The sequence below is a fragment of the Porites lutea genome, chromosome 6 (genome assembly GCF_958299795.1).
Source record: "Porites lutea chromosome 6, jaPorLute2.1, whole genome shotgun sequence".
NCBI lineage: Eukaryota > Metazoa > Cnidaria > Anthozoa > Scleractinia > Poritidae > Porites > Porites lutea.
Window position 1 is genome coordinate 3,420,001 of NC_133206.1, and position 13,817 is coordinate 3,433,817.

The 13,817-nt window shown below is 39.2% G+C and overlaps 3 protein-coding genes across 3 annotated transcripts in view; 1 reads left to right on the forward strand and 2 right to left on the reverse strand.

The window, feature by feature from the left end:
* Positions 1-753: 753 nt before the first annotated feature.
* Positions 754-3,981, reverse strand: LOC140940913 (uncharacterized). The gene is made up of 6 exons (XM_073389875.1): positions 3,858-3,981; positions 3,184-3,237; positions 1,908-1,947; positions 1,609-1,788; positions 1,503-1,539; positions 754-905 (listed from the first exon to the last, which is right to left on the reverse strand). The coding sequence occupies exons 2-6, from the start codon at positions 3,222-3,224 to the stop codon at positions 754-756; spliced, it is 450 nt and encodes a 149-aa protein (XP_073245976.1). The 5' UTR covers positions 3,225-3,237; positions 3,858-3,981.
* A 388-nt stretch (positions 3,982-4,369) lies between these two features.
* LOC140940916 (ATP-dependent DNA helicase RecQ-like) lies at positions 4,370-4,774 on the forward strand. The gene has a single exon (XM_073389878.1). It carries the CDS (start codon positions 4,370-4,372, stop codon positions 4,772-4,774), a length of 405 nt encoding a protein of 134 aa, XP_073245979.1.
* Positions 4,775-8,408: 3,634 nt separating this feature from the next.
* Positions 8,409-13,817, reverse strand: part of LOC140940917 (3'-5' exoribonuclease HELZ2-like) — a 39,135-nt gene continuing 33,726 nt past the window's right edge. The window contains exons 33-34 of the mRNA XM_073389879.1: positions 9,607-9,774; positions 8,409-9,286 (exon numbers count right to left, since the gene is read on the reverse strand). Coding sequence (XP_073245980.1) covers positions 9,177-9,286; positions 9,607-9,774 — 278 coding nt within the window. The 3' untranslated portion in view covers positions 8,409-9,176. The remainder of the gene's footprint in view (positions 9,287-9,606; positions 9,775-13,817) is intronic.

The following is a 13,817-nucleotide window of genomic DNA, read 5'->3' on the forward strand; positions in this document are numbered from 1 at the left end:
GTGAGGAATATACTTAAAATGGGCTAACCTATTTTGCAACAAGACAAATTCAATGTGAACTTCAATCTCATTAATAGATTTGAAAATGTTGAGGTGTCAGTGGGTGTAGGCGATAGCTATTACCAAACTTCCTTAGATTAAAATCCTGGGTATGAAGCTATGCTTTATCTGGAGTGTCAAACCTCAGAACCGAAATAAACTACTGTCGTCAGCAGGAATTATAAATCGGGAGTAGAAAAATTGATGTAATTTGGCCATTGGGGAGCATTCCCTATCAAACACTGAATCGCAGGCCTTAACTAATACATACTCTAAGAAGTTACCTGAAACATTTCGCTCAGCTTGTCCTTTATAGTACATAAGGTTGCCTTGGTCTTCTCACACTAGGAACAGGTGCATCATTCACAGTTAGTACATTGTTACTAACTGAAAATTTGAATTAGCTATCAATTACTCTTCCTTCTGATTTAAAGACTCTTCTTGGGTCAGTTTAAAGTTTTCGCAAGCCTCTGTGACTTAAAAGGGCATAGCAAAGTCTTTTATAAGATTTCTAAACCAACATGATATAACAATTAGATTTGCACGTTCAACTACGACATTAAATCAGGTATTAGAAAACGTCGAGTTCATGCGTAAATGTTCTGACAGACTAAGAACTAGGGATGGGGCCGTTGATCCCTTTTTTTCTCTAAAAACTAAAATAAATTTAGGAGACTATTACCACACAACTAAAACATTGTTACATGTACTTGTCTACTGAATTACCTCTGGTCTTAAATGTTTGCACCACACAGCAAAGGGCAGGGCATTCACATAGTCACCAAGATTTTGTATTGCGGTCGTCTTGATGAAAAGAGACTTGCTCAATAGGCTGCTACCATTGGTTTCGTCTGCAATTTCAATGGCTAGTACAAAAAAGAGAGGTTAACTTTGTTAATACTGTTATTACGTGAAAAGGTAATTTCAACTTAGTAAAAATAGGTGGTATTACTTATTAATAAATAACCTAACATGGTCAACGGACTGAAATGGAAGTAATTAGAAAAACCGATGTGCATCAAACTTGACACCAAAGCGAATTTAATAGTTAAGAAAACCTAGAGCAGGGGATCAAGTACTGTTAAAAAATAAATATTCTTAATTATGTTGATAAATAGGCTGTTAATAAATTAGGTAACTTAGGCATCACGGAGCCACTGGAAAAAAAATAGACGGCTGTAGCAAGGTTTTGCTTTAAATGTTAAATGTTCCTGATTACAGCGACGTGATTACCACTATATAGCCTTGGGCATGTCTGTCTTTTTTAGGACAGCTTTTCAAGAGCAAGAAAGACGTCCCCTTAGCATTCAGAAGGACATTTATTTGTGAATTCGTTATTAATTGTATATTCAAGGCATCAATAGCAAAAAGCGCAAAAAATAAAATGAGTGTTTCACACGGACTTGAGTAATATCAAGTCGTATTTTATCAATGTACCATAATCTTCTCTGAGCTTACACTACCTTGTTCACAGTCTTTAATAGCCTCGAAATATTTGCCCTGTGGAAAAAAGAAAATGAGCATTATCAATCATTCTGTTTCATTCGATTTTGTTTAAGAATGATTTACCATTTTAAACAAACATTCTGCTCTCTTGCGATAGAGTTGTTCAGCGATGATTGTGACATCTGTGGAGCCCATAATGGGGCAATTGAGAGCTATGGAATAAATAGCAAATCCTTTCTGATATTCCTTGCCACGAAGCTTAGCATCTCCTCTCTTCTTCAGCTGTTCTAAGGTAATTTCACCCTGAAAATATGGATAAGAAGATTGTCGGATGAACGCATTTAATGATGATACTGAAAAAAAAAATGTATATATAAAAAAAATATATTGAGTCGAACAAATAAAAGATGAGCCTTACTTACCGTACAGGCGAGAAAGACTAAACTCCTTATCTCCTCATCACTAAAATAAAAAAAATAAGATAGATAAATAGAAGAAAGATACAACATGAAGAATTCATATGATGACTACGGGTACAGTATTTAGGAAAACAGAGAATAATGCAGTCATATAGTACAACTGCTAATTGCTCACACTATTAATACCAGGGATAGCACACTTTAGTAAAATCCAACCGATGCTGCGTTCTAATTGGTTGAGGTACTACTAGGCTTTATGTTATAGCCCACTAATAGCAAAAAGCACCGGCTTTGAAAACCAAAACAATGGCGGCTGAATTGGGTTTTGCTAGCTAAAGTTGTTTTGTCTCGATATTTTTGACCAACTTGTTGGATTTTACTAAAACAATTATTCCTCTCGCCCTCAAGGCCTCTGAGACAATAGCCCATTCGGCCTTCGACCTCATGGGCTATTGACTCAGAGCCCATTCGGGCTCGAGGAATAATTGTTAAATACTATGTTCAAGACACTATACCGGTTTTCTTTTGCCGGCACGATACCCATACTGGATAATGCTTCTGTTTACACGTATTAAAGAACGGTCAGCGATTTCGGCGCGATTTCTGCAAAGGGGCGAGGCCGCGCCGCGGAGTCACGTAATTATCGGATACTTAATACTATCAGGTAGGTTCATAGTCGCTTGCGTGCTTCTTGAAACTGATTTTTTAATCTCTTATGGATGCTTACTGAAACAGCAAAACTTACAAAAAGAGTTTAATATGAAGATTTACCTCAAGCATCGTTGGGCTGTAAGCATGTTTCGGGGCTTTTAAGGCCCGGTTCAGGCGCCGAACTCTTCACGAGCCGAACCTAATTTGAATTAAGGCCGACCTAAATTATTTAGACCGGCTGAATTGATTCAGACGCCAATCTTAATTCCAGCCGAACTAAATTCAAAGGGAGAAAAATGCTCATTTCGGTCAAATTACTTACAAAATACGTTATAATAATTTATGCATTAGGTTCGGAACATGAAAAGTTCGGCGTCTGAATCAAACTGAAGCCGTTCCAAGGTCGCATCAAAGGCGAAACTCCCGGTGCGGGCTAGGCGGAAAGAACGGCTGAACCGTTCCAAATTGAAACAGCGTTCCTAATTGATTCAGACGCCGAACTTTTCATGTACTAAATTTAATGTATTGGAATCGGCTCATGAAAAACTGGGCCTAAGTGGAGACATAATTTCAATGTTTCGTGTTTCAAATAGGTCGATCATTCGAGCAGTATTCACTTGATGCTTACCTTTCCTCCTCATCCAACGAAGATTGTCCACCCTCTGCCATTACAAATTTTTCCCTAAAGGTTAAAGTAAACCTAACGTTAGACGTTCATAGCCGGTGAGTTTTACAGAATTTCCGTCTGTTCTGCCAGCGGAACAGAATAGCAAATAAAGGAAGTGAATGCATGGTAGCAAGTTCGACCCCCCTTGTTGTGATTTTTGTGGTGTAGGTAATAGCAGTACCAGTAAAATACAGAGAATCGTAAACAGTCAACTAAAGCTCGTCTAGCTCCACCTTCGCATCAAGGGCAGCGGTTGCAATCAGTTTAAAATTCGCGTTGTTTGTGGCCATGGCCTTAATATCGCTTATTATCAGATAATCTCTCCTAACGTGACTGAGCACTTTAAAATGGGTTGGTTGACAAAAAATTTACCCATTTTTTAGATAGTCCTTTTTTTTTTTACTTTCAAAGGTCTTCAAAAGAGCTGGTTTTGCTGTCGAAACTGCGATACTCTGAATGCCGGCTCCGGCCCCGTAAGGCTTCTGAGTTCTTGAGTCCTGAGTCGACCTCTTGGTCTCGTTCGGAGTGCAAATTCGAGGCAATTGTCAAACAAGATTACCATCTATCTTTAACTTGACAGTTACCCTACTCTATGACTCAGTTAGCAAGGAAGAGCTTGCAGCCTCTTTAGCTACCTTTTTAGACAAATATTAAAGAGTCGTCGATCTTGAAATTCATCCTTCCATTCACTACAGACTCAAAGCCATGATTAGCTGTGTCATACGAAATCATACAGAGTTTCCTCGTTAATATATGCTTCACCTTTAGGCTTTCTTTTAGTTGTATATTTTGACGCTTTTGACGAGCTGGAACTGCAAGACTACACAATTCATCTAAGACTTTCTATAAAAGATGGCGACACGTCTGAACCCGACGTAAAACAACACTCACCTGTCTTGCATGTCATGATTTATTTACATTTTTAAGAAGAATTGATCCATACCTTAAATAGCCTGATTCTCAGACGTCCGAGGTCGTTCGCGGTCCCTTTCGCTTCCCTCCCTCTCCCGTCTGATATACTCTGTGCGAAGTCGTGTTCGTGACGTCAGAGTCATTGTCAATTTTCACCAATCAGAGCGCGTGTACCATATTTCGAGAAGTGTGGAATGTATGGAATGTAATTTCCCACACATCGAGTCAAATCAAAATGGCGGAAGATGTGGAAGGTTTCGATTCAGCCGTGCAAAACGCTTGCCAAGTTTTTGGCGTGGAAACACTGTTCCCCGAACAGTTCAAAGCGCTTAAAACGTTTGTTTATGGTACTGACGTCCTTCTGAACTTGCCAACGGGGTTTGGAAAGTCTCTTGTGTTCCAGATGGCTCCTTTAGTTCACGCCGAGTTATCACGAGGCCGCGATGGATTTGCAGCGAACCCAGTAATAATTATAATATCCCCTTTAGTGAGCCTCATGGAAGATCAAACAAGTTACTTACGGAAATGTGGCATCTCAGCTTGCTCGATAGGAGAGGATAAGGTACTTGACATGAGGATTGAGAAAGGAGAGTGCTGCGTGGTATTTTCTTCCATGCTTCATTTCTTACGCGCGTTGTGATTGGCTTTTCATATACAAAAAGGGCTCTGACGTCACGAACACGACTTCGCACAGAGTATATCAGACGGGAGAGGGAGGGAAGCGAAAGGGACCGCGAACGACCTCGGACGTCTGAGAATCAGGCTATACCTTAAAATGCAAAACCTCTTCTTCTTATTCGCCTGACATGAGATACCGGCTAAGTGTATAAATTACATTGTGGTAAGACTTTTCCGTCAACTTCAATGACAAGGTTTTTATTTATACATGTATTCAAATTACCTTTATTTCCTTTTCTAAGAAAATCCTAAAGGTTTCCGGTTGGCATTCTCGGAAACTGTCACATGACCTCAACTGTGGTAGCGTGTCCGAGCATGAGGAAAAACAAAATATGATACATCCCTTCATTTGCACATGATACGCGCCATGACGGGGTTGCGTAGAGTGAAACAGGCTTCTATTGAAATGTCTGACGAGAGAAGTTTACTAGATAGGAAGCTTAAACATTGGCATATCGAAAAAGAACGCACTGATTCAAGCGTCGTGAAATACGGCTAATTCATGAGTCGGAATGCTTCTATTTCCTGACTGGAAAGATGGTGTTTGGTCTAGCACTAGAAGCTAAATGCAGGAATTGCACCGACCTGTGATTGGAAGATAAAAATAGTATGTCAGTGGCGTTGACGTGACAATTCGTTACGTTAGCCGTTTCAAGAGTAATGGTTTTTACACGAAAAAGACAGTCCACAGGAAAATACAATATAATATTAAATATTTCTCAAAGACAAACAGTGCAGTATTCTTTTGAAGTCGGCTGACTCGCTAAGAGTCAATGTCTTATCGAAGTTGAAGTTCAACTGTCGCAAATCGGATAACTTTACTGAGTGATTCTGAGATGAAACTTTTTGTCTGCATCCACATTGATCTTAGATTTTACCACTTACATATTGAAGAAAAGCCATAAACAGAGCTTCAATGTCCACGTACACCCGACTGAACCTCGGTACGATTCCTGCAGATACCGCTGTTCATACTAAATGCAGGAATTGCACCGGACGCGTTCTCGTCCCCCAATTTTTTTTTTCTGAAACCGCGACAAGACATCGATCCCTTTTCAATATAGTCTTGCGACAAAGGTCTGTATTAAAAAAATTAATACTGTTGTTGGAGGGCATGCAATGAATCATGCTAAAGTTTCTATTGGGAACGCAAGATAGAGGTACGTAAGTGACATAACTTTTTATTTAACTTTGTAGCTAGTGTGCCGGGGGGGGGGGGGGGGGGGGATTCTCATACAATAGGCACAGGGCGGCTCATTAGAAAATTTAGTGTACCAAAGACTTTCTTTGACCCCTCGAGGAGTCCACTTCAACACTGTTAGCAGTAAAGTATGTGCATGGCTTTTGTAAATGGATATTTCTTTATTTACTGACTTTCCACCCCCAATATAAACATACCAATTAAGTGAGATCAAATTCTGTGTATTTCTATGCCTTTACTGAGATGAGACAACTTGTTAAGTTAGAAGACAAGCAATCCCTGTAACTTTTATACAGGAGTTCCTCCCTCAAAAAGGCTAGTGTAATTTATTTGGATTGTGTGGTTCCAGAAAATAAACATACCCACCAACCCCAAGGATACTCATCGGAAATTCTGAAGGGGAGGGGGGTTTGAAAGGCCAAGATTTTTAAAGAAAAGTATGAAATTAACCTGGAATTTCCCGAATGGTGGGGGTATCCCAAGGAAAATACCATCCTTGGAGGGAGTATGGATATTTCCTGGAACAACGCATTTATTGTTTGTTATTAATAATTTAAAGGAAAAATAACACAGTTTGTTTATATAAGTGTATATGTTGTGGTTGAATTTGATCCTTGGTTTAAATTTTTCAGATTTTTTTCTGCGAAAACTCAACCCCACCCACCCACCCCCTATGGCAGGTCAAATGGTCCTCGCAACTACGTGCTGAAACGCGATGATTATTCGGTTTGCTGAAAAGGGGATTTTGTTTCTTCCAAAGGACATGATGGGATTTAACCAGGCTGTTTAGGTGACCATTATTTTTACATTGCTGAGGTATTTCAGATTCGATATACTCACCAAGGAGAGCATGGTACACTTGTAAAGTCAAGCAGTAAAAGAAAAAAAGGCAAAGAACAATCAGCCCGAGGTTTAGATGACCTTTAGTCGGGATCCTATAACCCCTGCTTCAGTATAATTTAACTTCGAATACAAGTGATGTGTTATTTCCAGTGGCCTAAGTCTTGTCCTATCAAGCGAAAATCAAAACGCGAGAAAATCAATTAAAGTTTCCCGCGGTTATTTCATTTATGCCAAGTTGCGCATTCGACCAATGAGCGTCCGGTGTATTCTCGTTCCCAGAGCCCGTCTTTCTTGGTCACGTGCTCTTTTGTTACAACTTAGAGTCACTCTGGGGACGAGAACGCGTCCGGTGCAATTCCTGCATTTAGTATGAACAGCGGTATCTGCAGGAATCGTACCGAGGTTCAGTCGGGTGTACGTGGACATTGAAGCTCTGTTTATGGCTTTTCTTCAATATGTAAGTGGTAAAATCTAAGATCAATGTGGATGCAGACAAAAAGTTTCATCTCAAAATCACTCAGTAAAGTTATCCGATTCGCGACAGTTGAACTTCAACTTCGATAAGACATTGACTCTTAGCGAGTCAGCCGACTTCAAAAGAATACTGCACTGTTTGTCTTTGAGAAATATTTAATATTATATTGTATTTTCCTGTGGACTGTCCTTTTCGTGTAAAAACCATTACTCTTGAAACGGCTAACGTAACGAATTGTCACGTCAACGCCACTGACATACTATTTTTATCTTCCAATCACAGGTCGGTGCAATTCCTGTATTTAGCTGCTAGTCTCCAGGGGAGGGAGAAACTCCCTTATATAAGCCATATAGGTATGTTCCGCCCCAAAGGGTATGATTTTTGGCCCGAAAACGGGTATACATCTTGCCCATTTTGGTCTGGAATCGGGTATGGTTTTCGAGGGAACTACGGGAGCGTGTGAACTTAGTTATCGTTTCAGGTCCAAATGAATAAGAACGGAATAGAAACATGCGAATTTGAAATGCGTTTTAAGAATTTTTTGTTTGAGCTCTAATCTAAGTGATAATGACATAATTACTGCTTAAAGGCCAGGTCTGAAAACGGGTATGGATTTTAGAGGTCTGGTCTGAAAACGGATGTGGAAAATGACATTTTTTAGTTTGAAATAGGGTCAGGATTTGGAGAACCTGGCGGCACACCCCCACCTAGAATTTCCAGGAGTACCCTCCCCCCGGTTGTTTGGTTAACAAGGACTAAAAACTTGCATGACCTTTCTCCAGCCCGTCCCTCTCCAAAAATAATGGAAATTTCCTTGACGGTTATTATCCACGACGCTCTCAAATTTGAGCATCAGTTAGTGCGGTGGATATCGAAAATTTGAATTTGATCCAGAATAAGTTTGGACATCGTTTGTTGTTGTTGTTAAGCTCTCCAAAAGAGTTTCCATTGTGACGTTTTACAACTGATGCATTCCTGGCACGCCAATAACGTGAAATTTGTCAATTAGGGGAGAGTTTCCAAAGGTAAGAATGTAGCGGCACTACAAAAAGAAAATAAACATCCTTAATTGCCGTATACACTCTTTATTTTTTTTCTTTTGATAGTATATAATGTACGGTGAGAGTTCAGTAGCTAGTTATTTCTAACGACTAAACATATTCATGCATAACAACATGTTTTAGAAATAAGCCAACGGGATTGACACATATTCTCATGAATGAATTATTTCAGTTATCTACAAATGAATGAGTACCTTAAATTGATCAAAGCATCATTTCATCTATCCTCGGATGTGAGTGAGGCTACGTTTACAACGCACTGGACGAAATTTCCACGGGCTCAGTGTAGAACTTGACCAGACACTTCATTCATCCGGGACTGATCAATATTTCGCTCTGTTTACACGTTACGGTTGGGGTGGTTCCGTATGAAGGGAATAACTCCAAAACGCACGAATTTTTCTTACACGTCTAAATTGTGAACGAAGCCTAAGCGCACTGGTTAATGCGAGGAAATAATAGCACCAGAGTCAAACCAACTCCAAGCGGCCAAGAAAAGTTACGTTTAGTATATAAACACCAATCAAATACTTAATCAAGTTATTTCACCTAAATAAAAATTATGCTGAGAGAAGAGTTTTTCATAATGTAACCAGTGCTCTTTCATGCGTGGAGATGACATAAAATCACGTATGAAAATATCATGTTTTCATGTTTTCGCGCGGAAGCTCACATGGTATTTCATTGATGTTTATTGCGCTGGAAGATAGGAGAACGCAACTCCTAATCTTCAAACATGAAACTAAAGAAAATACCGCACAAGGCGCATCTCGTATCTAAACCCCTAAGTCTTAGTCTCAGGCCAATGCTCGCCATCAACGAGACATTTCTTCTTTTGGTAATGTTCAATAAGGTAACCCCACATTTCGCACACCTCCAGTAAATTCTTGTTACCTGAAATTAGAGAAATGGTCAATTTAAAAGCTTCACATCAGCAGTAATCGACAAAAGAAAGTGATCGCCGAATTACTTACGATGTCATATTGCACGAATAGCTGGATTCGTTACTTATGATACATTTGCCTAACAAACCTGTGGGTGATGCTCAGCTCATGAATGATCATCTCACGTTCTTCATCACTGCTCCGTTTTATGGGTTTTTACAAAAAGAAGTCGAAACAAGGATCAACTGGAAAACATACACGAGGCCTTTCGCACAGAAGGCCAGCGTCTTGCCAATACGGAAGAAAAGGTGTATTCTTATTTAATCTTACCTATAATGCAAAGGCCTCGTTTTGCTCTCGTTAAAGCAACGTTGATCTGGTGCTCGTCAGTCACAAATCCCAGCTTTTGACTAAGCCACCCGCGACTAGGTTCATGCTCAATTTGCGAGTCTGGCAAGGACCGAACCAGTGATATGATCACAAAATCTTTTTCACTTCCTAAAGAAGAATATATGGGTAATGAGGAAATTGGTGAGATCGCGTCGTGTCTGTTCTTAGAAGGCATACTACTACTACATGCACATACAACATAACAATAGTTAAGCACGCGCTCTGATTGGTCAAATACTTATTGCTGCTGCGCGAGCGAGCAAGGCAGCAGAAATCCGCACAGGGACAAAAATTCTCGATAATTCGATTTGGATTTTTATACCACAATACCATCATATCTAGCGTTTTTCATCAAATACTGAAAGATATTCAAGTGCAGAATGATATCCAGACAGTGGACGCTAGACCTACAACCCCGAACAAAACTGTTTAGACAGTTCCATATATTTTCTAACTTTGCGCCCTACTCCAGTCTCCTCTAAACAGAAAAAGTAAGCCCCCTCCTCACCCCCTTTTCAAAGTTGTCTTCGCCTAAAACCCAACATGTATAATTGCCATGCTATCCTACAGAGGTTTCCGTTTTTTGCCGGGGTGGCAGGAAAAAATAGGCATTTTCGCGATTTGCCTCAACAGGTTTTGTCCGGGGTTGTAGCGGGACTGAATGTGGACTTTTTAAAGTTTTTAATAGATTTTAATTTTTTTTCTTTTTATGATTTGTTTTGAACTTCTCAAGGTCAACACGCGCATGTAACGTTACGTCTTTAACGTTACGTTACATTTAAACGACTATTTGCGTGGCCCATGCCCATGCAGTTTTTGTGACACTTCAGCCCAGTGAGAGGCGAGGTAAGATCCGCACATTTATATCAATTTAACAGGAATGGAAACCCAAAACTCTTTGAACAACTCAATGATGAAGAAATCGAGGAATTCGAAGCAGAAGGTTTACTGGTATTAACGGCAAAAACAACATTGTCCAGATCACACAAAAAAAAAAGAATGGTAAAAAAGTCATTTTTATCACCCAGAACTTGTTGATGTTATATTTCTTCTTTTTTCACACCGCAATAACGAGAAATTCATTTCTATCATACAAACTGTTGTGGTTATATTTCATTCTTTGTGGTTATATTTATTTTCATTCTTGTATTTACACCTGGAGTTCTGAAAACCGGGTTAGCAAACATTTTGTAATTGTTCTCAAGTTCGCCTGTCTAATAGCTTGCAGGTGAACTCTGACCCGGGCCAAGACTTTTTCTGGTGTGAAAACAAGGCTAAGGTGATCCCCAGACCGTGTGACTCTACATCCGGGAACTTGAATCAGTCGAGTGTAAGAGAAAAGTCCAGAGGTGTTTATCTGGCAGTAGGTTGAGTTTTTCCGAGTTATTCGATGATATTTCGGTTATGATAAACGTGAGAAGATTATGCGTGGTTGTGGATAGTCTTATCAGTGCCGCGAAAGTGTGTGATTGTGTGATTTCCGCATGGTGTTTACAGGTATGTGATCGCGTGGTTGAACTGCGGTTAGGCCAAAATATTCTGTGCCAGCCATTCATATTGTTTCGTCGGTGTTTAGCTTAGCTGATTGTACCTTGGAAAAGCGACTCTCGACTCAGGAAAATTGGATCTATCGTGGTCATTGCACGCGTGCTGAACAAGAATGCTGTATAATGACAGACTAGAAACAATAGACAACTCCCAAAGCACAAACTCAGCCAAAACGCTAAAAATCTTCAATGTTTACTCAAGTTTGGGCTTATAGAAGATAATGTCACAGTTTTTGAATGACCATGAAATTCAGAGTCCGGGTAGTTAGTTAATCAAAAAAAATTTGAAGGAAAAAAACTACGAATTTTTAAGAAAATGCTTTTTTCGTGAGAAGGACTCTTAAACGCTGACAAACGTCAACAAATAGCAAAAACTATAATTTCTATATGTCTGCTTCGCTCGAAATCGCGCGCATTTACAAGGCCCTAAAGCGTTTTGCTGACTTGTAAGGACCCATCTGTTATAACGATGCCCAAAATAAAGGGATGAATCTCATACTTTATTAGATATAATCGTGTAAAGTTTGCTTATCATTTTCGCATAAATTATGACCTAAATTTGGAAACCGCTGAATTTCTCGAATTGGGTCTTTGCGATTTTGGTGAAACTCTGTTCAGCGCAAGGCACTAATGCGCACTATGTGTAGCCGAGAGATTTTCACGAAAAAATGCCGGCAACGGCAGATTTTCGACTCAGACCTCAAAGGGGCGTGGCATTATAACCACGTGACATTTACTCCGATCGCCAAAAATTTTATGTTATATTGTAGATTGATCTACATGTTATCCATTCTATGTGTTAGACTTACGATAAAAGTAAAGGTGGGGATACCAGAGAGCTTCAAAGTAGGATGGTACCCCCTCAAAAAAACTGGGTCGAGTCACCTTAAGTTGTTATGTAAGCCTTAACCAGGCACTCTTTCGCTGCAGTTCACTCAACTTAAAAATTCTAGACTAAAATGACACCGGTTTGAAACTTGGCGAAGTCAGTGTACTGAATAAATGTTCTAAAATTTGCGTCATTTTAAATTTGGAGTCGTTCGAATGCTTCTAGGGACCATTAACTCACTGCCCGACGTCAGATTGAAGGCTTTTAATCGGCCTTTGAATGAGTTTTAATGTTTTAAATTGCCAAGTAGTAGAATGAGTTGATATTTTTGCTAAACCGGTTTTCAAAAATCCCGAGGTATATTTCATTCTTCATCATTGAATGTCACCTTCCAAATTCTCACTGTTATGCGGATGATTCACAAATATATTTGTCCTTCAAGCGCTATGACTTGTCAAGTCAACAAGATGCCATAACTGCCACGCAAAATTGCATTGACGACATTCGCTCATGGACGGAACACGACAAACTCCTTCTCAATGATGAAAAGACGGAATTTCTCGTCATTGGCCCACGGCAACAGTTATCTAAAGTTAAATACTTCTTCGATCGCCGTGGAAAACTCTGCTATAATGAAATCGTCAGTTGTTAGGAACCTTGGCTCGTACATTGATGACAAGCTGTCAATAAACTCCCACATCAACAAAGTCTGTAATGCATCATTTTACTATCTCTACAACATTGGGCGGATAAGAAAACACCTATCGCGTGACTCCTCGGAGACTTTGATTCACGCGTTTGTCTCCAGCCGATCGATTAGATTACTGTAACAGTTTACTCTATGGATTGCCACTGGTACAAATTGATAAGATACAAAGAGTTCAAAACGCAGCTGCAACGCTGATTTTTGAGCAACCAAAGTTTTGCCATTTAACACCAGTCTTATCTCAGCTCCACTGGCTTCCCGTCAAGTATCGCATTGAGTTTAAGATTTTACTTATAAATGACTTTTAAAGCTATTCACGGCATGGTGCCAGATTATATTTGCAAATTGATCAGCCGAAGGAAATCAACTGGATATAATTCTCTCAGATCCAGCAAAAAAGTTATGCTTGAGGTTCCAAGCGGCAAGATACTCCCAGCACTTGGTGGTAGAGTATTCTGTTACGCGGCCCCAAACCTCTGGAACAACCTATATAACGAAATATCCAGCCTTGACTCTGTCAAATTTTAAATGCCATGTGAAAACATATCTTTTTAAACAAGCTTTGAATTTGTAGTAGTGTATCTGTTTCGTTTATTTTATTATTTATCATTTCTTGTTATTTTATTTCATTTTTTAATCTTTCTACCTGCTTGTAAATTTCATTCATTTTTAGTCTTTCTTTTTAACTTATTGTAATTAAAGTGTATTTGATCATGTCCCATGGAAAGTAATTGCGCTATATAAGTTTTAATTGTTATTATTAATTATTATTCTCTTTCAACTTCTAGCAAAAATACGCAAAAATGTGACGTTCTTCTTGATACAGTCATTTCTGTTATCTACAAATTGTTTTTGTATATCGTCTGCTAATTATAAATTTGATAAAATCATCTCGAATAATAATATTAATTTCATTTCTTCTATGCAGAAATTGTAATCGTTATGTTTCGTTCTTTTCGACTTCTCATAAAATTGCTCTGTTCAGTGTTACATTCGATAGACAATATTCAATAAAATTGTTTGAACTAACAGCGGCAGCAATCTTTTACCTATTACTATTTTACCATTT